The 23,972-nt window shown below is 36.0% G+C and overlaps 1 protein-coding gene across 16 annotated transcripts in view; it reads left to right on the top strand.

The window, feature by feature from the left end:
* VPS13A (vacuolar protein sorting 13 homolog A) overlaps nt 1-23,972 on the top strand; it is a 248,424-nt gene that overhangs the window by 183,687 nt on the left and 40,765 nt on the right. For 14 of the 16 annotated variants that reach the window (XR_011379457.1, XM_089336575.1, XM_051858844.3 and 11 more), the window contains 6 exons: nt 7,520-7,649; nt 17,401-17,633; nt 20,951-21,104; nt 21,582-21,728; nt 22,038-22,119; nt 22,980-23,049. Coding sequence is in view for 13 of the 16 variants with exons in the window: in XM_089336575.1 (XP_089192701.1) it covers nt 7,520-7,649; nt 17,401-17,633; nt 20,951-21,104; nt 21,582-21,728; nt 22,038-22,119; nt 22,980-23,049 (816 nt within the window). In the remaining 3 variants the exon portion in view is untranslated. Of the gene's footprint in view, nt 1-7,519; nt 7,650-17,400; nt 17,634-20,950; nt 21,105-21,581; nt 21,729-22,037; nt 22,120-22,979; nt 23,050-23,972 lie in introns of those variants that run through there. The other 2 variants (XR_016236667.1, XR_016236666.1) reach the window with 1 other exon arrangement.

Below are 23,972 nucleotides of genomic sequence, written 5' to 3'. Positions count from 1 at the left end.
TTCCCCTATTAAAGATTTATTTTATTTATTTGAAAGACGGAGTTATAGAGAGATGTAGAGCCAGAAATAGAGAGAAGGCTTCCATCTGCTGTTCCCTCCCCAAATGGCCTCAATGGCTAGAGCAGAGCTAATCTGAAGCCAGGAGCTTCTTCCAGGTCTCCCACGAGGATGCAGGGGCCCAAGGACTTGGGCCATCTTCTACTGCTTTCCCAGGCTATAGCAGAGAGCTGGATCAGAAGTAAAGCAGCCAGGACTCAAAGCGGTGCCCATAAGGGATGCTGGTGCTTCAGGCCAGGGCTTTAACCCGCTATGCCAACAGCACTGGCCCCTTCTCCTATTACTCTTTTTTTTTTTGGACAGGTAGAGTTAGAGACAGAAAGAGAGAGAGAGAGAGAAAAGTCTTCCTTTCCGTTGATTCACCCCACAAATGGCTGCCACAGTGGTGTGCTGCAGCCGGCGCACTGCGCCGATCCGAAGCAAGGAGCCAGGTGCCTCCTCCTGGTCTCCCATGCCGGTGCAGCACCCAAGCACCTGGACCATCCTCCACTGCCTTCCCGGGTCACAGCAGAGAGCTGGCCTGGAAGAGGAGCTACCAGGACAGAATCTGGCGCCCCAACTGGGACTAGAACCCAGGGTGCTGGCACCCCTGTTACTTTTAAGTGGACTTATATTTATACTCTGCTAACTGTATAACTTTTAATAATTGATTAAAGTCAAACAGATGGCGCTGGACTAGCAAATATTTAGAACTTCTCCTTGCCTATCATTCTCTTCATTTGTCTAAGATATTAAGGAAAAAAGATACATTTTTATTATTAGACATGTTCTAAAAATTGTTTCTTGGTCTCTGTGGACAATTATAGCAATAATACCTTATACGCCATTGTTTGTATACAACAGAATTGTATTCTGGCACAGTTTTGGAGACGGGAAACTCTAAGATCAGGTCACTGGCAGATGAGTATCTGGTGAAGGCTCTCTGTGTTTGATAGATGGCATCTCTTGCTGCATCCTCACATGGCAGAAGAGCGAAACAGCTCTTCAGCCTCCAGCAGATCCCTAAGGACCGCAGCTGTTACACTATCATATTGGCAATTAAGATTCAACATATGCATTAGAAAAGGAAGTACTTCAGAACATTGCAAACCAATTGATTAAAACTGACAAAAGCAAATACAAAGGATTTCTCATTTTTCCTTAAACTCAAATACCTTGCCTGGCCTTTCTCAACCAGTGTTCACAGAATTAAGACAACAGTTATTTATTTAAGCAACTATTTCTTAATTTTCTCAAGCATGGTACATAGATGGGTAGCATTCTAGATAACAGAAGAGCTAATTTAATCAGGGGTCAGTGCTGAGGCATATTCTTTGACAGAGTGTTTTATTCGGGATGCATAGTAACTCCTGTTTGATTCTCTATTTTATATTTTATTCTCTCACTTTTTGTGGAATTTTTTAAATTAATTTTTATTCTCTTTTTGGCTGTTATGATTTTCCTATAAGTTTATAAGGGTCTTCATATGTCTGTTTTTAAAGTTCTAAATATTTTGCAGAGAAATGCCTTGGACGATATTCTGTATTTCCTGATACCCAGAGTTTTCCAATTTCTTAGCATAAAGTTGTTCATCATGGTTTCTTACCATCCTTGTATTTCAGTGATGTCAATTGTAGTGTCTCCTTTTTTTATCTCTAATTTGAGTTTTTTTTCTTTTTTTCTTTGTTATTCTGGTTAAACAGGGTTTATCTGTTTTGTTTATCTTTTCAAACAGCCAACTTTTGTTGATCTTTTGTGTTTTTTTTTTTTTTTTTAGTTTTGATTTCATTTATTTCTGCTCTGATCCTTATATCTTGCCTCCTTTTTTTTTTTTCTTTTTTTTTAACTTTTATTTAGTAAATATAAATTTCCAAAGTACAGTTTATGGATAACAATGGCTCCCCCCCCATAATTTCCCTCCCACTCGCACCCCTCCCATCTCCCACTCCCTCTCCCATTCCATTCACATCAAGATTCATTTTCAATTCTCTTTATATACAGAAGATCGATTTAGTATATATTAAGTAAAGATTTCATCAGTTTGCACCCACACAGAAACACAAAGTGTAAAATACTGTTTCAGTACTAGTTTTAGCATTACTTCACACTGGACAACACATTAAGGACAGATCCCACATGAGAAGTAAGTACACAGTGACTCCTGTTGTTGACTTAACAAATTAATCTCCCTAGGCTCTTGTCATGAGTTACCAAGGCTATGAAAGCCTTTTGAGTTCGCCGACTTCGATCTTATTCCGACAGGGTCATAGTCAGAATGGAAGTTCTCTCCTCCCTTCAGAGAAAGGAACCTCCTGCTTTGATGGCCCCGTTCTTTCCACTGGGATCTCACTCTCAGAGATCTTTCATTTAGGTCTTCTTTTTTTTTTTCCAGAGTATCTTGGCTTTCCATGCCTAAAATACTCTCATGGGCTCTTCAGCCATATCCGAATGCCTTAAGGGTTGATTCTGAGGCCCGAGTGCTGTTTAGGACATCTGCCATTCTATGCTTCTGCTGTGTATCCCACTTCCCATGTTGGATCGTTCTCTCCCTTTTTGATTCTATCAGTTAGTATTAGCAGACACTAGTCTTGTTTGTGTGATCCCTTTGACTCTTAGACCTATCAGTGTGATCAATTGTGAACTGAAGTTGATGACTTGGACTAGTGAGATGGCATTGGTACATGCCACCTTGATGGGATTGTATTGGAATCCCCTGGCACGTTTCTAACTCCACCATTTGGGGCAAGTCTGATTGAGCATGTCCCAAATTGTACATCTCCTCCCTCTCTTATTCCCACTCTCATATTTAACAGAGATCACTTTTCAGTTAAAATTTAAACACCTAAGAATAATTGTGTGTTAATTACAGAGTTCAACCAATAGTACTAGAACAACAACAACAAAAAAAACTAAAATGGATAAAGTATTACATTGTACATCAACCGTCAGGACAAGAGCTGATCAAGTCACTGTTTCTCATAGTGTCCATTTCACTTCAACAGGTTTCCCCTTTGGTGCTCAGTTAGTTGTCGCCAATCAGGGAGAACATATGATATTTGTCCATTTGGGATTGGCTTAATTCACTCAGCATGATGTTTTCCAGATACCTCCATTTTGTTGCAAATGACCGGGTTTCATTGTTTTTGACTGCTGTATAGATTGCTTTAGCTATTTGAGGTCTCCTGTGTCTCCATATGAATTTCAGCATCATTTTTTCCAGATCTGAGAAGAATGTCTTTGGTATTTTGATTGGTATTGTATTGAATCTATAAATTGCCTCCTGTTAATTTTGGTTTGGTTTCAGTCCTGTTTTTCTGAGTTCTCAAGATGCATCATTAGATCATTTATTTGAGATTTTTCTATTTTTTAATATAAGCACTTAATGCTTCCCTCTTAATACTGATTTTGTCATCCCACAGATTTTGATATGTATTTTAATTTTAATTTATTTCAAGAAAGTTTTTTTTTTTTACTTTAATTTCTCCCAATCACCTACTAGTTGTTTAGTAGCATGTTGTTTAATTTCCATGTATCAATAAATATTCTGTTGTTCTTGTTGTTTATTTCTAGTTTTATCCCATTTTGTTCTGAGAAGGTACATGGTATGATTTCATTCTTTTTAAATTTACTGAGACTTTATTTGTGGCTTAATAGGAGTAGCCTAGAGAATGTTCCATGTGCTGATGAAAAGAATATGTATTCTGTAACTGTTGGGTGAAATGTTCTATAGATATCTGTTATGTCCATTTGCTTAATATAAAGATTCAACTCTGATTTATCTTTTTTGATTTTCTCCCTCCATTATCTATCCTTTAATGATGAGGGGTGTTGAAGTCTCCCACTATTATTGTATTAGTCTGTGCATTCCTAAAAGTCTGATAGTATTTGCTATATATATCTAGATGATTGTTAGATACCTATATATATTTATGATTCTTATATCTTTTTGCTGAATATTTTTATCAATATTTAAGGTTCTTCTTTATATCAAAGTCTGTTTTATCTTGTTTGTCTCTTTTCTACTTGTTTCTGATTTCCATTTCCCTGCTGTATCTATTTCCAGCAGTTCACTTTTATGTATCTTTACTTTTTTTGTGTGTTTTTTGTGTGTGTATCTGTACTTGTGAAGTGAGTTTCTTGTGGGAAGCACATAGTTGATTATTGGTTTGTTCATCCATTCAGCTAAGTTAAGTCTTTCGACTGGTGAATTTAAACCATTTACATTCAAAGTTAATATTAATAGGTAAGAATGAATGCCTGTCATTTTATTGATTGGTTGTTGATTGTACCAGCTGTGTTGGTGACTTTGGTAGTATCATGTGTTTTCATGATGTTTACTTCTAATGTAGGACTCCTGCAGAATTTCTTGTAAGGATGGTCTGGTGGCACTCAGTTGTCTCAATTTTTGCTTATTTGGGAAATACCTTATTTTGCTTTCACTTCTAAAGGATAACTTCACTTTATAATAATATTTTTGTTTGGAAATTTTTTCTTTTAAGACTTTGAATATATCATCCCACTCTCTCTCTGACCTCTGAGTTTTCTGCCTGGAAATCAGTCATAACTGATTTTCCTTTATATATAACTTGATGCTTTTCTCAAACTGTCTATAGGATTCTCTCTTTGTACATGACTGTTTACAGTCTGGCTGTAGTATGCCTTGGAAAATTCTTTTTGTATCTACTTGGGTTAGTTTGAGCTTCCTCTATCTGGATGTCCATATCTTTCAGAACTTGGAAAGTTTTCAACTATTATTTCATTTAGTGGGATCTCAGTGCTTTTTTTCCTTCTCTTCTCTTTCAGGAATCCCTATAATAGGAATATTTTGTCACTTAATGATATCCCATATTACATATAGTCTTTTTTCTTAATTCTTTTTAGTTTTGTCTAATTGGGCTATTTAAAAATTTTTTTCTTCCATATAAGAGATTCTTTCCTCTTCTTGGTCTGTTCTGCTGTTGAAGCTCTTATTTTTTTTTAATTTTCTTGTTTGAGGATTTCACCTCTAGTATTTTTTTTTCAGTGATTTCTATCTCATTAGTGAATGTTTCATTCATTCACCTATCATTTTCCTCATTTCCTTAAGCTGTCCATCTGTATCCTCTTGCATCATATTACATTTCCTTAGAATCATTATTTTAAATTCTATTTCTGGCATTTTATACAGTCCCTGCAGTTCAGGATCTATTGTTGGAGAATTAAAATGTTCTTTTGGAGGTGTCATGCCACCTAGCTGCTTCATGTTTCCTGTGTTCCTACATTGATATCTGTGCATTTTGTGTGATAGTCCCTTCTTTATGGAGTAGGTTTTGTTTGAAGAGTTTATGGTTTAGATGGGATGCAAGGTGTCACTTAGCTTGTTGCTTTGGCTTTGATTCTAATTAAGCCCAGAAGTATAACTTCTGAGTGATTTATTTTGCTTTAGTCAACATTCGATATGTCTATAAGTAACACAGTGGTCGACTCTGTGGCAGTTCATTAGGGTAGAAGTGTGACTTTGAGGTGAATGTGGGCTTCCTAAGGTATGTATCTTCAGTCCCTAGAGAGTTACGCGTCAAGCGTACTAGGGATTGTGACAGTCAAGTCCTCATTCTTGGTGCCCAGGGACATAAATCTGGCTTTCCCTTTGTTTCATAAGCAATCCTGAGTGATGCTTGGGCTTATGGCCCCAATAGCTGGTACTCTGTGACTGTGTAGTGGATGGGACTTCCACCAGGTCCTACTAGGAGTGTGTGACCAGTGCTGGGGTTTATAATACAAAAACTGTAATCCCAGGATTACAGGGTATAAACTGAACCCTGCTCCACTCCTTAGGGTGACTGCAAGGTATACAGGAGATTTTACACTGACAGGTATGGGTCAGAGAGGTGGAAAGCCGGTAGGTATTTCCCTAGGTTCTACCTGGTAGATTCCAGTGAGTTTGAGGGAATTAGTACTGATTGTTATGGTCCCGGTGTTGCAGTATTAAGGGCAGTCATTATCTAGATCTCCGAGGGGTGGCAGCCAGATGTTGGGGAATGGTGGTAGCCACCTGCCTCAAGCATAACAATGCTTTAAGACATTCCAAATACTATAAGTGAGTGTGGTTTCTCCTCCGTAGGCTGTAATACCAACATCAACAGCTTTGGTTACGCAAGGCACAGATGGAACTGCCCATAGTTTTCCTGATACATGCAAGGGTGATTCTGGGGTTTGTGCCTGGGTTCTCAAGTACTGTGAGCTGGGAAGTACTAAGGGGATTTCCTCAGGTTGGGTTCTAATTTTTTTTTTATGGACTGCTGCTAATGGTAGCCCCAAGAAGCTGAAGGGAACCGCCTGGATCACATAGAGTCAGTGAGTGCAACTCCAGCCAGGGCTTACACCCAGAACTACCACACCTGCAGGATGCAGGGGGTCTGCTCTCTTCTGTAAATCACCCTGACTTTCTCTAGTTGCTTCTGGTGATTGCTTGCTGTCTACTGAATCAGAGCACAGTTCAGTCGTGACTCTGACACCCAGTTGAGACTGGCACTTTGGGAGGGTTGGAGAAGGTAATGAGTTCCCTTTTAAGAACAAAGTAGGCTAAGACCTGAATCGGCTCCCCAGAGAGGACTGGAAGTCAGTGGGAGATTGTGGAATTATTTCTCAGTTAAAGATGCTGGTGGCCAGGCACCACAGCAACTCTGTCGTACCTTGTCGTAGGTATATGACAATTCCCAGCCAGCTGTGTGGATGCGAGGTAGACAGGTAGTGTGGCTGGCTGGGACGGCATGTCTGTCCTCTTGCCTCACTGTGACACAGAGTCTCTATTCTGTTCTGTCACTTCACTGCTGAAAATTTTTGTCAGATCCCCGGGAACATGGTCCTTCGTTTTTTTTGTTACCTTTCTGTGGCGTGTCTTCTCACTATTCAGCCACCTTAGATCTCCCCAAAGTGAAGTCTGATCTGTGTGGTAAACTCCTTGTTCAGCTCAGAAAAGCAATTTGTCAGTTCTTTTGTTTATAATGTCTTGTTATGGTTTCTCTTCCTGAGAATCTTTTTATGAGTCAGTTGAATTTCTTAGATTTATATCCCATGTATTAAGATTATTTAAAAATAATTGAACTGTATCATTTTTGTTAAAGTAAGACCAATGCTTTAGAAATGATTGCCAACTGAATTGTCTTAGATTTTGTACACATAATATAAAGTGGTTGGAATAAGTTTTTCCATATTTAATTTAATTTCCATATTTAATTTTCCATATTTAATTAAAACAAAAATTGACAAAATACTTTCAAAACATTTTAAGACCTTCATTTCCTAAGTGGGAAATTTCTCTTAAAATAGTCTCATTATTACCTTAGAGAACCTTTATGTGATTGTGTAAAGACAGAATTTGTCTAGTGTCAATCAGAATGTTCATAGACTTCAATTATTAGGCCAAGAATTAATAAAATATTATTTTGGAATTTCTTTATATTCTTATGCTTAATTTAATGCATCTTTTTGCTACTTACGTCAGCTCCCTTAGTGAAATAGAAGATTCCCTTCCTCCTGGAAAAGCAGTGTTTTATACATGGGCTGATCCAGTGGGCTCTAGAAAGTTGAATTGGAGATGTGGAAAAAGCCATGGTGAAGTAACACAAAAGGATGTAAGTATTAGCTTGATTATTGTGGTGCTCTCATCAGCCTTTATGTTTTATTAAAGAGGTTTTTAGCCTTGCTAGTTTTAAGAACTGTTTTGTGGCTGTACTTGTAAATAAATGCCAAAAGTTTTTTAAAAAGTATTAATGCTTTAATTTAACCAGAAGTGTTAAAAATCAGTAGTCTTATTTTGTCTATAACTCTGTTTGCTTCTACTATGTTTAAAGGGTAAAACTGTCCTAAGAGAAGGTTTTTCAGCATTCATTCTGTCATAAAAATATTCTCTGCATTGATAGCCATCTTAGGGAGATTTAGCTTCTGTAAGGGACATTTAAGGATCCACTGAGTGAACTAAAATTATTTCTGGGTAGCAAGACATGATAATAAATTGTGCACAACATTTTCCAGTGACACTTAAATCTGCTGTATTAAATTCAGACAGTTGTTTTCCCCTTGTTAAATTTGTGTGAGAGTATGTATAGGTACACACACATATATACACACAGAAGTTCTTAAATTTTATGGAAAATGTATATTATGAAAAAATTATGCATGAATTTGAAAATTGCTTGCACCAAGTAACTTTTAGTTCCATTATCCATATACTTTTTGAAGTACTTGATGATCTTATTTTGATCAAGAGTGAAATGTCTGATTAATTTTTCAATAGCAGACCAATATGACATTTCTATAATTGGCTTGCTCATGTTTTAAGACCTTTGCTTGTATTTTCTTTTTTTTTTTAAAGATTTATTTATTTACTTGAAAGAGTTAAACATAGAGAGAAGGAGAAGCATAGAAAGAGAGAGAGGTCTTCCCTCTGCTGGTTCATTCCCCAGATGGCCACAACAGCTGGAGCTGGGCCAATCTGAAGCCAGGAGCCAGGAACTTCTTCTGGGTCTCCCTCACAGGTGCAAAAACCCAAGGACTTGGGCCATCTTCTACTGCTTTCCTGGGCCATACGCGGGTACAGGGGCCCAAGGCCTTAGGCCATCTTCTGCTGCTTTCCTAGGCCATAGCAGAGAGCTGGATTGGAAGTGGAGCAGTCAGGACTTGAACCGGAGCCCATATGGGATGCTGGTACTACAGGCAGTGGCTTTACCTGCTACTCGACAGTGCTGGCCCCTGCTTGTATTTTCAAAAGAAAAATTGTAGTACCTTGTAATGAACTTTGCACATTTTCATATCAAAGTAATGCTGACTTCCTAAAAACGTTGAGAAATGCTTAATTTTCCTTATTTTCTATAAGAGCTTATGTGAGATTAATATGGCTTCTTCCTGAATGTTTGGTGTAATTCACCCATAAAGCCAGGCTATTTTAGCCTACAGTTGTCTTTGTAGAAAGGCTTTAGATTATGAACTCTTTTATTGTTAAATATAGGACAATTCAGTTCCTATTTCTATTTGTGTCATTTTGCTATTTTTCTAATAATGTGTTCAGAAGATCCATCCTTTTATCTTTTTAAGTATTTATGGTGATGTCCTTTTCACTTCTGATATTGGTTATTTTTGCATTTTTTCCTTTTACTTTGCAAATCTTGCTAAGGACTTATCAATTTTATTAGAAAGTTATTTTTTCAGATAGTTTATTTTTGCTCTTTGTACTTTTTTTTTCTTTATTATTTGAGAAACAGGAAAAAGGGAGGGAGGAAAAGAGAAAGAGCATTCTCATCTACTTATTCAGTTGCCCAACAAATGGGGCTGGGCTGGGCTGGGCTAAAGCCAGGAGCAGGGAACTCAATTTAGGTCTCCCACATGTGTGACTAGGGACCCAACCACATGAGCCACCACCACTGTCTCCAGGGTCTGCATTACCAGGAAGCTGGAGTTGAGACCCAAAGCTGGTATTGAACCCAGACACTTCAATATGAAGGGGTATCTTAAACAGTGTCTAAACTGCTAGGCTAAATACCTGCCTTTGTTTACTCTTTTGATATCTTTTATCGTATGTTTTCAGTTTTACAGATTTATGCTGTAATCTATATTGTTATCACTCATTTATTTATGTTTTTTTATCTTTTATTTAATGAATATAAATTTCCAAAGTACGACTCATGGGTTACAATGGCTTCCCCCCCCCATACCGTCCCTCCCACCCACAACCCTCCCCTTTCCCACTCCCTCTCCCCTTCCATTCACATCAAGATTCATTTTCGATTATCTTAATATACAGAAGATCAGCTTAGTATACCTTAAGTAAGGATTTCAACAGTTTGCTCCCACACAGAAACATAAAGTGAAAAATAATAGATGTGTTATCACTCATTTAATCTTTAGATTTAATTGGACAGTTTTCTTCTAACTTTTGAGATATGTACTGTATTTTTCCATTCAGGTTGCCATGATAAAATACCATACACTGGGTGGCTTAAAAAACAGAAACTTACTTAGTGACTGGAAGTCTTAGAGCAGAGCTAAGGGCTGTGCTGAGAGATCTCTTGTGGCTTTCCAGTGACCACCTTCTTGCTATGTTTTCACACATGGCAGTTGGGGGGCAACAAGAAACACAAGCTCTCTGGTGTTTCCAGTGACAGCCTATTGAATCAGCTCTGCCCTTATGACTTCATGGAACCTTAACTACCTTCATGAAGGCCCTTGCCGCATACAATCACATTGAGTATTGAGACTTCAAAGTACGAATTTTAGTGGACACTCTTCAGTGTGTGAGCAATAGCTATTTTTCAGTTTTTCTTTACTTTTTGAAATAATTTAGAGTTGCAGATTTTTCTCCTAAAACAGTATTACTTTTGCCTCACAAATTTTATATGTTGTGTAATTTTTAATGCTTTGGTTCAAAAAAATTTTTTAAGATTTATTTCGTTTATTTGAAAGACGGAGTTAGAAAGAGAGCATGCACTTCCATCTGCTGATTGACTCCCCAAATGGCTTCTATGGCCAGGGCTAGCCAGGCTAAAGACAGGAGTCAGTAACTGCATCTGGGTCTCCCACATGGATGGCAAAGGCCCAAGTATTCTGGCCATCCTCTGCTGCTTTTCCAGGTGTATTAGCAGGGAGCTGGCTCAGAAATAGAGAAGTCAGGACACAAACAGGCACTCTCATGGGATGCCACTGTTGCAGGCAGCTGCCTCACCTGCACCATTCCAGTCCCAAAATATTTTATAATTTTTATTCATATCAAGTTTTCATGTTTTAATGGCTATTTTTATTTACGTAATATTATTTTTATTTTGCTTATAGTTCTTCCATGTGAACAATATTAGCAAATAATTCATAGGAATATATATTATGTTGCCTTCATTACAGTGCTCTGTATTACATGTCAGTTTATTCAAATTTGTTATTTGTGTTATTGAAATATGTTGCATGTTCTATTACTGTGAGAAGTGTGTTAAAAATCTCCAAACAAAAGCATGGATTTATACATTCTGTTGTCTTTTCCTTTTATGTTTTGGAGCTATATGAATAGGTAGATTAAAATTTTGAATTGTTTAATTTTTCAGGTATGTTTATCTTTTACCACCCACTATAGTATCTTCTGAAGTCCAAATGTTTAGACACGCAAAACTATTGCAGGCCAAGTTTGCACTTGCTTATCCAAGAGGATAAAGGCCAGCAAATGGCATGCCAGTAAGGGAGTGTTGGACATTCCTCTTGGGTGGTAGAATTTATGGCAACCACTGAGGTAGTTTAGGCAGTATGCTCTTTTATTACTACAAATGAGGTTTGGAGCTCACTGGGTCTCAGTCATGTTCCTTCTCTCTAAAACTTTTTTCCCTTTGATCAATAATTCTTCATTCCTTTTTTCCCCTGTTCTCCCCAGCCTATGGTAACCACCATAATTTTGCTGTCACCTTCTATGAGTTCAATCTTGTTAGATTCCATATATGTGATATAATGCAGTATTTGTCCTTTTGTGGATTGCTTATTTTATGTAGCACAGTGTCCACCAAATTCATCCATGTTTTTGCAATGACAAATTCCCCCTTCTTAATGGTTAAATACTATTCCTTCTTGTATATATAATACATTTTCTTGATTCATTTATCTGTTGATGGGTATTTAGGTTGTTTCCATTTCTTGGCTGTTATTAATGCTGCAGTGAATGTGGAAGTAAGAAAAGCCACCAACATACTGATTTCAGTGCCTTTGGGTATATGGTGATGTATTACTTGATGGCAGGGATACATAAAATTTACCAAGATTGAATTATGAAGAAATAGGAAATATGAATGCTCCAGTAACAGGGAGAGAGAGTGATCCAGTAGTAAAAAGTCCAGTAAAAAAAATCCAGGACCCAGCTGCTTTACTGCTGAATTCTACCAGGCATTTAAAGAAGAGATAATACCAATTCTTTTCAAGTTCTTCCAGAATATTGAAGAGAAGGGAACACTTCGAAACTCATTGTACAAGGCCAGCATTTACCCTGATACCAAACAAGACAACAAAGAAGGAACACTATAAACAAATGTGCCTGGTAAACATAGTTGCAAAACTCTTCAACCAAAATGCTCGCAAATTGAGATCATTCACCATAATCAAATGAGATTTATCTGTGGAGTACAAGGATGGCTCAACATTTGAAAATCAATAAACATGATACATCAAATTAACAAAAGCCATATGATCACTGCCCCATTTACAGTAGCTACGAAAAATCACCTAATGATAAAAACTCTGAGAGAACAGCACTTTGGTCCAACAGGTTATGACATCAGTATCCCATATCAGAGTGCCAGATCAATTTCTGACTACTTGGGTCCTGATTCAACTCTCTGCTAATGTGCCTGGAAAGGCTATGTAAGGAAGATCTTTCTCTCACTTGTGCAGTCTGTGTGTGTGTGTGTCCTTCTCTGTCACTCTCCCTTCCAAATAAATAAAATTGAAGAAGTAGTGAAACTCTTGACAAACTTAAGTATAAAGGGAATATACCTTAACACAGTAAAGACAGTATATGACAAGCCCACAACAACTATCAAAGTGAATGTGAAAAGCCAGAAGCTTTTCTGCTAAGATTTAGAACAAGACAAGAATGCCCACTTTCACACCAGTAAGCAAAAAAAGAAATGAGACATCCAAATTAGAAAAGAAGTTAAATTGTTTCTTATTGTAGAGGGCATGATCTTATACCTAAAAACTTTACCCGAAACTGGTAGAACTAATAAACTAATTCAGTAAAGTTGCAGGATACAAAATCAACATATAAAAATCAATGGGGTTTCTATGTTAATAATGAACTGTATGAGAAAGAAATCAAGAAAACTGTCCCATTTATAATAGCTACAAAAAAGGAATAAATTTAACCAAAAAAATGAAAGGTCACTACACAAAAACTGTAAAACATTGATGAAAGATGTTAAGACACTAAGAAATGGAAGGATAACCCTGTGTTTGTAGATTGAACAGTCTTAAGACCCCAGATAGCCTAATTGTCCTGAGCAAAAGGAACAAAGTTGGAAGCATTATCCTACCTGACTTCAAAAACATACTAGGAAGCTATAGTAACCAAAGCAGCATGGCACTGGCACAAAACAGCCACAAAGACTGATGGAGCAGAACAGAGAGCCCAGAATAAATCCACACATTTATAGCCAACTGGTTTTCAACAAAAATGCCAACAACACAAAGTGGAGAAAAGGATAGTTTCTTCAGTGAATGATGGAGGAAAACAGAGTATCCACATACAGAATGAAGCCAGACTTTCTTTTCTTGCCATATGCAAAAGACAACTCAAAATGGATTAAAGACTTAAACATAGACCCAGAACTATGAAACTGCTAGAAGAAAACATCAAGTAAAGCTCCTTTGGGCTGGGCAGTGATTATGTGAACAGTACCTCAAAGGCATAGGCAACAAGAATAAAAGTTGACAAATGGTATTATATCAAGCTTATTATATGAAAATGCTAGTTGCTCTGCTCTGCTACTTAACAAAAAAAGAGTGAAAAGGCAACCTACTGAGTGAGGGAAATATTTGCAAACTATATATTTTATCAGAACTAAATACTCAATATTTGTAAGTAACTCAACTCAATAACAAAAAACCACCAGATTAAAAAGTGGGCATGGGCTGGCATTGTGTTACAGCAGGTTAGGCTGCCACCTGCAACTCTGGCAACCCATGTGGGTGCCAGTTGGAGTCCCAGCTGTTCTGCTTCCTGCTGATACACATGGGAAAGCAGCTGAAGATAGCTCAAGTACTTGGGCCCTTGCACCTTCATGGGAGACCTGGATGGAATTCCTGGCCTTGCCCTGGCCCAACCCTAACCATTTGGGGAGTGAACCAGCAGATTAAAGATATCTCTCTCTTTCTCTTTCTCTCTTTCTTTCTCTCTCTAACTGCCTTTCAAGTAAATAATTAAATCTTTTTTTTAAAAAAACTTGGCATAATCTTGAACAGACATTTCTCAAAGAAGGCAACATTTACTAAAACCTGATTTACAAAAACCTGCAGAGAAATACTTGCACTTCTGTAGTAACACGAAGACCTCATTAACTTTTCCTTGATGTGTCTTACATGCTGTTGTATATTTCATTTCTAAATATATGTTAAACACCATAAAAAGAATAACTGTTTTCTACAATTAATATTTCATTTAAAAGCATCCAAATATTTCTCCTTTTGCAACTTTTCATTCCTTCCCTATATCTGTATATTTCCATCAAAGCTCATTTTTTTTCTCCTTAATGTTTTTCTAATGTTAGACTACAGCTGACAAATTATCATTCTTTGTCTGAAAATCTCCTTATTTTGCCTTTTTTCTATGAGATACTTTTGCTAGATATAAAATTTCAGGTTTGGCACTTTTCCCCCTTTACTTTCATGACTTCTTTTTATTGGTGTTCAGCAATTTTATTATGTGTTTTCTTGATTTATTGTGTTTCTCAAATCAGTGACTTGAAGTCCCTGATCTGGTTTACAAATTTCTGTAATTATCTCTTCAAATATGATTTGTGCTTATTTTTTCTTTAGGGATTTCACATTTATATAAATTTTAACACTTCTTCACCAGGCACCTTGCAACTTTCTGTTTCATTTATTAATTACCACGTTTGTGAGACACAGAGATCTCCCATCCTCTGGTTTATTCTCTCAATTCCCATAGCATGTAGTAGTAGGCCAGGCAGTAGCCAGGAGATAACCCAATGTGAATTTCCCACATGGGTGGTGCCAACAATTTGAGCCATCACCAGCTGCTTCTCAAGGTATGTACTAGATGGAAGCTGCAATCAGCAGCAGAGCCAAGGCTCAAACCCAAGCTCTCTACTACGGGATGTGCATGTCCTAAGCAGTGTCTTGATGACTGATGCTGACATTAGTTTATTTTTAGATATAATTGAGACTGTATATGGTGTTCCTTTCTCTTGAGAAAATATGGGTTTGCCTTTGGGAAAATAGTCTAGAAGGAGATTAACTTAATCCAAGTGGGGATTGAGATTATTTAAAATCTGGTCTTGAGTCTTTGTAAGGATGGGTAGAACTTCAGTTCACCCTAGTATCTGGAGTATAGTCCTTTGTATCCTGAAATACAAATCTAAAATATTGATCCCTTTCTTTTGACATACCTCTGCTCTAGTTTTGTTTTTTCCAATCCCAAGGGCCACCCAGTAATTGGACTTTGTTAGCCTCTGAAGTTTCTGCTTCTATTTTCAGAACTGGCAGTTGACTTTTGGAGAAAGTGCCTCCAAGTACAAAGCTCTCAAATTTCTTTCTCCCTCAGATCCTGATCCCATTAATTCTTGCTGATTTTGTAACTTTTCAAACATGTTACTCTTTTGTGGTTGGGGGTCTGGCTTTTATTCTTAGCAAGAAGGTTGGTTGAACCCCACTTGTTGATCAATTGTCAAACCAGAAAATGACAATATTTTTTAAAAAATAAACTCATTAAACTTGTATTCTTTTAAAAAGTGTTCCCCTTTGGGGCTGGTGCTGTGGTGCAGTAGGTTAAAGCCCTGGCCTGTAGCACCAGCATCCCACATGAACACCAGTTCCGATCAATCTCTCTGCTTCCAATCCATCTCTCTGCTATGGCCTGGGAAAGCAGTAGAAGATGGCCCAAGTGCTTGGGCTCCTGCACCCACGTGGGAGAGCCGGAAGAAGCTCCTGGCTCCTGACTTCGGATCAACTAAGCTCTGGCCATTATGGCTATTTGGGGAGTGAACCAGTGGGTGGGAGACCTTTCTCTCTCTTCACCTCTCTCTGTAACTCTGTTTTTCAAATAAATAAAAATCTTTAAAAATATAAGTAAATAAAATATGCTCTCCTTGGACAGTCATAAAGTAATAGACTTTTGTTTCCTTCTTTCCAATCCTTTAATTTTTCTTTTACTTTCATCTTGCTACACTGGCTGAGACATTTATATATTGTTAAAGTTTGATGATTATAGATATTTTTGTCTTATTTCTGATCTTAAATTCCTTCAACATCTCACAGGTATATTTATGATCTTCACTGAATTTTTTTAGAGAAGTTTTAATGAGAAGTAAGAACTTCTCATCTAGTCTTTATTTGCCAGTTTTCATCTTGACTGGATATTGGATTTTATACGTTTTCCCACATACCTGCTCTTTTATTTGCAGAACATTCCTTTTGGCTGTAGACATCCACTTTAGATCATTTTCTTTTTACAATTAGTTAATTCCTTCTGGAGAATTTTCTTGAATCAATCTCTGTTGATGGTGAGCTTTAGTAATTTTAATGTCTTTAGGTATCTTTATTTTGTATATTTCTCTTCAGTGAATGATATTTTTACCAAGTAAGGAATTCTGAGTTCAAGATTATTTTCTTTTAGCATATTGAAATATTTTCCATATCTTCGATAGCTACTCCAATAGTTATTGAGAAATTCAGTATGAGTTCTTTATATTGTGTTTAAGAGGGCCCCTATAATTGGCCTAACTTCATTTTTAAAAAATCTGTGATTTTATATATGATCAGGAAAATATTGTATTTTAATATAAAAATACATTCCTTTGAGCTGTTGATAAGTAGTCTTGCATATATGTACATATTTTATAATGATAGTTTAAAGTTTATAAAAACCTGAAAATCTCTATAAGATATTAGACTTAAGAATTATTTGGATATAAGTTTTTTGTTTCTCAGTGTAATTTTAGTGCTTTCTTGTAGAAAATATTTAATGTGCTTTAAGTAAATTTATGGAAATAGCCATAATTTTAATATTTTACACTGTGTCATGATTGTGTACTATATATTAAATTTTTTGCTAATAAGAATGTTATTAACTAGAAATTCATGAATTATTAGAATTTGCTATATTTGTCTTGGCATTGAATTTCAAGACTAATATTAACATAAGGTTTATATAAGGGGTTGATTCTGTGGTGAATATCAGTGTTTTTTAGAATACAACTAAAAATGTCAGGTATTTTTTATCCTGTTTGACTCAGTCATGTAAGGAAATAGGAATTTCAGACTGAAACCACTTTTAGTACATAGCACATTGCTCTGGATTTAGAATAAAGCAGAGATAATCATACCTTATTTTATTGGTTAGCCTACAAAGGAAAACTAATTAAACTTTATTAAGGTGTTAAAAGAAGTGTAACAATTGATCTGTCTCCCTGAGTAGTAGCTTCATAGTAATACTTACTGAAGTAGCGAAAATCAAATTATTTCAATGATGTTAATTGCCAAGTGTTGTACAAATATTCATTTAGCTTGCCACTCCAACCCTATCAAGTAGGTGCCATTAATATTCTCATTTTATAAATATGGAATCTAGATTGCATGTATCATGTTCAAACTCTAATTTTTTTTCTTTTGATGGTTTTGTTTTAGGATATGATGACACCTATAAATTTGGGGAAAAAGACCATTTATTTAGTTTCATTCTTTGAAGGCTTACAGCGCATTATTTTATTCACTGAAGATCCAAGGGTATTTAAAGTTACATATGAAAGTGAGAAAGCAGAGTTAGCAGAGCAAGAAATTGCATTGGCATTGCAAGATGTTGGAATTTCTCTTGTCAACAATTATACAAAGCAGGAAGTAGCCTATATAGGCATTACAAGGTTAGATGCATTAAATATTGGGTAAATTTAAATAATCATCTCTTAGTAAGAAATAATGACTATAAAGTCTGAAACGACCTAGTTTAAATTTTGTGTTTTGACCATCAATACTCAGGTAATGGTAATTTAAAAGTTCATTTGGTACTTTTCTGCATTTTAAGGAAAAAATTAAAAATCATTTTTATTAATCCTTTGTTATATTTTTAAATCCCTGACCTCTAAAAGTTATTTAGTATAAGAAAAACATATTTTAACTTGTCATTAAAAATGTTTAATCAGTTGTCCAATACCACCTAGCAACGTGCAGGATACACTGTAGATGCTCCATAAGTAGTTGTTGAAGGGCTAAAGATGCTCACTTTCTAATTTGAATTTTGTACTTTAAGAACTAGTAGGGTGATATTGTATTTATGATTTCTCTTGCAAGGCATCACCAGTAGAGCTCTTGTCTCTTCCTTATGCCCTTATTATTCCTAATCATAGATGCTTAAACAAAAAATAATTTCTATATCAGTGCCTAATATGAAAGCATTTCTCAGGTAGCTTTAATTCTTTACTTGAGTTAAATTCCCAAATATATATGTATACAAAAACGTAAAATATTAAAGGTATGTGATGCAGATTTAAATTGTTTTCGATATAAATTATGGATTCCACTGATGTCTCATTGACTGGAATCAGTGACATTTAAAAAAAAATCGAGAACTTTTTTTTTGAAAATTCTCAAAAAATGTAGGATTTTATTATTTAAATAAAAATGCCAAATAGAGAAGAATTTTAAGGTGTTTATACCTATTATGTGTTATCCTTTATGCTAAATCATGTAGACATAAAGATTAATAATGTCATCTGTACATTTCTGCTTATTAAGTGAATAAAAACATTGAATATTTAAATATGTAAATAAACAGTATAAGTAATTTCAGCATATGGATTTTTTATTTTGTATTTTAGATTTTTTGCCATTTTAATTTCAGTACAATTACGTTTCTTCCACTGATACCATCTCTCCTAGATTACTATTTTATACTTTGTCTCTCCTCAAACCCCTTGATTCACTTAGTTCCCTACCTTGCATCCCTCCTTCCTTAGAATACCAAAGCCAGGAAAAGCGAACTTCCACACACCACGCCATTTCCCAATAATATAGCTCCCTACTAATCAGCGTTTGCACCTACAGAGTATACTGACATTATTCTCTGTAGTTACCATAGATATATTGCAAATGTTCAGTTTAAACGTATTTTTCTACTTTAACACTACGTTTCATTCCCTCTTTCTTGAGCACAGTGATCCAGCATTCCTCATTTCTCCTAAGTCAACAGCTTTTGGCTCTTTTCCTGGATCGTTCCCATTAGTGTTACTTCTTTCAAAAAAAATTCTTTTGTTCCTATTTTCTCTCTAACAATTGCTCATTTCTTTATGTCCATTTTCAGACATACTCATCAAATATGTGGTCTATTAAAAAGTTTAGGAGCAGACATTTAGCATAGCCACTATGATGCCACTTTTAAGACACTGCTTGAAATGCCTGCATTCCATATCAGCATACCTGATATGGGTTCAAGTCCTTTCTCTGCTCGTGATTCCAGCTACGTGGTAATGTTCACTCTGAGGCAGCAGATGATGGTTTATATACTTGGGTCCCTTCACCCACATGGACAACATGAATTGAGTTCCTGGCTCCTGGCTTCTGTGTAGCCCAGCCCTGACTGTTGGGAACATTTGTGAGTGAACTAGCAAATGGGAGATCTCTGTCTGCCTTTCAAATAAATAAATTAAAATTTTAAAAAATGTATATTCATTATTTCCAGTTCCTTTTCACTCACTGTTTTCTTTAACCATTCCAAATGATTTTGCTTTCAGCACACATGAAACTGGTCATCTTAGATTACCAATGACCTCCATAATGCCAGATCTAATGTAGAATGATGTGTCCTCATTTTATATCAGCATTTAACACAGATTCTCTTTCATACCTCACCGTCTCTTGCCCCCAGCACCCTTAGTTTCCTTTCTTGGCTCCTTTCTTGTCTCAGCTACTTACAATGGCTACTCTGAGACTCTTAGACTTTAGTCCTTTTCTCATCTATTTCAGTTTTTTATGTATTCAAATGCCACATATATGTCAAAAAATTTTATCTATCTACCTGCCTACCAACTTATTTCCAACCTGCCTATTGTCAGCTAGACCTGTCTTCTGAACATGACACTTGTAAATCCAACTGGCTACACAAAATCTCTGCTCACGTATCTAAGAGGCGTTTCTTAAACTTCATCTGTAGCACCAAAACCCCAGATTTCCTCCTACCAAAACCTACTTCCCCATCAGATTTAATTTCAACTAAACCCTAGATGGTCAGGCCAAAAAACCTGAGAGTCATCCTTGATTCTTCTGTTTATTTCACATTCCACATCTGTTCCAACTAGAGGTTCTGTGCTGGGTGTACCTTCAAAATACATAAGATATGACTCTCTTATATGACTTACCACCCCCTGGTCAGAGCCTTCACCATTTCTCACCTGGCTTACTGCATTAACTCCTAACAATTTTTCTGTTTGTAGCTTTGACTCTCTGTTCTTTCTCCCCACTCCCTCATACAGTAGTATCTTAAGAGAGTTATCTAAATCAGATCATGTTGTTAATCTTCTTAAAACTTTCCAGGAGTTTCCCAAGAGTCTTTTCGATGTCCTTCATAGCTTTGCATTATTTTGCCTTCCCTAGTCTGCCCGCATCTGTTACTCAGAATGTGCTTCTGTCATGCTAGGCTTCATGCTCTTCTTCATGTAGTACAGGCATGTCCCTGCTGTAAGACTGTTGCTGAAACTGGTCCCTCTTCCTAAATAATCTCCTCTTGTCTGCTGGATAATTCTAGGTTGCTGAGATCTGACCTTCTTGAAGAGGCTCCCCACTGACCACTCTCTCTCACTACAACCCCCACCATGTCACCTGCTCCAGCACTCCAGATCCTCTTCACCCTGCCTGCTTTTCCTTTTTTCAAAGGCATCTTAACCTCCTATATATTAAAATTGAGTAGTAGTTACGGTGTTTCCTATTTATTGTCTGTTACTCTAGCTAAAATGAATCTCAGGATGGCAGACATGTTCACTGATAACATCCTTGACACCTAGAATAGTGCCTGAATAGGAATTTATTAGGAATCAGTTAATTTATGTTTTTAAGCTTGTAATATGCTTGCTTGTAACTTATGCTGTTGCAAAAAGTTTGATCAAAGGTTTTGTCACTGATGTAATAATCCAGTTTAAATGAAAGTGAACATAAATTAGTCCTGTGTTTTTTTGCTTTCATATGTAAGTTCTGATGTGGTTTGGGAGACAAAGCCTAAGAAGAAGGCAAGGTGGAAGCCAATGAGTGTAAAGCACACCGAGAAGTTAGAGAAAGAATTTAAGGAATATACTGAGTCTTCACCTTCAGAAGATAAAGTTATCGAGTTGGACACTAACATTCCGGTAATATTTTTAAGTTCTGCTGTGACGTCTTAATTTTTATCGGTTATAGTTTGAATCACTAGTGAATTATAAGTAAAGCCTGTCTTCCCTCCAAAACAAACTGAACATATTTAATCCTATCCTACATACTTCATATAAAATCTTTTAAAGGGCTAGGAAATCAAGTTTTCTCTTAAGGTACTAGATACAAAAAGTTTATTTATTTTTTGTTTTTTACTGCATGAAAATTATTTTTATTTTGTTAATGTGTTTATTATAGTGAATTAATATATTAGTTTATAGCTAAGATATAAGAATTATATCAATGTTTATATTAATTTAAGGGTATGGGGCATAAGGATTTGAATATAAACCTAATTAAATTTATTTGACCAACTATTTTGATGAGTATTGTCTTTAACTTTTTAGGTATAAATTTTAGTCCATTTGAAGAAGAGAAATTCTATTGTTTTTCCTTGGGGGTATTATATTTTTCAGGTTCGTTTAACACCTAGTGGGAATAACATGAAAATTCTGCAACCACATGTAATAGCTCTACGAAGAAATTATCTCCCAGCATTAAAAGTGGAACATAGCACATCTGCACATCAATCATCATTTAGAATTCAAATTTACAGAATACAAGTAAGTCTTTCTAAAATTATAGGCAAAATTGCATTCTGAAGGAACATAGTAAGAAACCAGATGTGTTTGTTCCCGTAGTCTGCTTTTCTCAATACAAAGCCCAAAGGAGAAGGCAAGATGGAAGACAGTGAGTATGAAGCACCCTAAGAAGTTTAAGAATTAAAGGAATATTCTGAATCCTTTTACCTTCTACTTCACTGTCACTATTGGACCAGACTTTCTGATTCCTTCTACTTAAATTTTTGTTATTCTAGTCATGTTGTTTAATTGACATACTAATATGCCAACCTATTTTTTTAATTTCCTTAGATCCAAAACCAGATACATGGTGCTGTATTTCCTTTTGTGTTTTACCCTATTAAGCCTCCAAAGTCCATCACCATGGATTCAGGTTTGTTTTTATTTTTAGATTACCATGCAGATAGTTGCATTTGCTATTTGTCTTATTTTCCTATACAAATTAAAATGAAACCATTCTTAAGGTTAATTTCTATAGAATCATTGGAAAAACTGCATATAAAAGATTCAGCAAGTTCTCAGCTAACTTCAGCAAAACTTTTAAGTGAATACTGAAGAAAAGGTGTTACAAATATGTTTAAGTTTTAGAAATAGTAATTTAAAAAGCAGATAGCTAACCTGTAAGCCTTAGTTTTTAAATCCTAAGGACCTTTGAGTAAATAATGAGGAGCTTCATATCAGAATGTTTTTGAAGAGTAGAACCTGTCCTGTGTTCTCCAGATAAGAATAACTAACAAGTCCTTTTTCAATCCTTTTCTTCCCTTTTTTTGCCTTTCTTTTTTCCTGTCTTTCTTCCTCCCACTATCTCTTCCCTCCCTGTTACCCTGTTTCACTTCCCTCTCTCTTTGCTTTCTCATCCTTTACCCCATACCACTGATTCTGAGCTGTGTAGAGGATCACTGTTCTACTCTACTTGGAATCTTTTTAACCACTGTACATGTGTAAGCCTCTCTACCTGATGGTTCAGTATAAGTTCTTAGAATATGTTTTCACAGTTTCCAGCTTCTAATGCATACGAGTTTAAAATCACTAATTTATAGGGTTAGTTACTATTAGAGTGACTCAAATAATTTTTTAAAAATCCTGGAGTCTGAAAATAAAGTTGAGTGGATCTTGCAAATATCAGTAATTTTAATTGATACTCATGATTTAGTAGGTTAATTTTCCATAGTAATGCTTTAAATTACAAGAAAATGCATACCACATTACTAATCGTTTTAATCGCTTTTGTAGCACCAAAGCCCTTTACAGATGTCAGTATTGTCATGAGATCTGCAGGACATTCCAAGATATCACGTATTAAGTAAGTGTCAGTACATTTCTTACATGTTCCTTAATGTTTTGATTTAAAGACATGAATAATATTTGGTCAAAGACTAATAATTACTTTATAATTTTAGAATCAGAAAACTCTGGATTAAATACATAAAGGTAGTTTAACGAGACTTGTTTCTGGATCATGTGTGGTTTTTTGTGTGTGTGTGTCTTTGTTTTCTCCTTTAACTTGTCTATAATGACCACATATTGTTTTAGAAACAAGGAAGAAAGTATTTTTTTCATATTCACCATCTATTGCAAGAATTAGAACATGAACAGAAACTTCCATCTGATACCCTAACTTATTCCTACCACCTTTTCACTAAGATAAATTATCTTTATTCCTTTGCTTTTTAAAAGACACTTCTGGGGCTGACATTTTGGCTTAGTTGGTTAAGCCACCGCCATCCCATGTGGGCGCTAAAGCGTTCATGTCCCAGCTTCCACTTCTGATCCAGGTCTCTCCTAATGGCTTGGGAAAAGCAGTAGAAGATGGCCAAAGTGTGTGAGCACCTGCTACCCACGTGGGAGACCTGAATGGAGCTCCTGGCTCCTAGCTTTAGCCTGGCCTAGCAATGACCATTGCAGGCATCTGGGGCATGAACCAGCAGATGGAAGACTTCTCTGTTTCTCCCTCTGTCTTTGTACCTCTATCTTTGAAAATAAATAAGTAAATGATCTAATATCCATTCAGCCATATATATGTATATGTATATATTATGTGATATATGTACCTACACTTAGGATTTTTAGTTTTAATTTTTTTACTAATGAAAAAATTGTTCTAAGCTGTATACACTTACTGGGAGTTGCTTTTTTAGTCAACATTTTTCACTGTTATTGATTTTATTGTATGTAACTATAGTGTATTGATTATCAGAGATATATAATATTGTATTGCTATATACC

This window comes from Oryctolagus cuniculus, chromosome 1 (assembly GCF_051225735.1).
Source record: "Oryctolagus cuniculus isolate XC-2025 breed Fujian yellow rabbit chromosome 1, ASM5122573v1, whole genome shotgun sequence".
Taxonomy (NCBI): domain Eukaryota; kingdom Metazoa; phylum Chordata; class Mammalia; order Lagomorpha; family Leporidae; genus Oryctolagus; species Oryctolagus cuniculus.
This window is presented reverse-complemented; position numbering and strand designations above follow the sequence as displayed.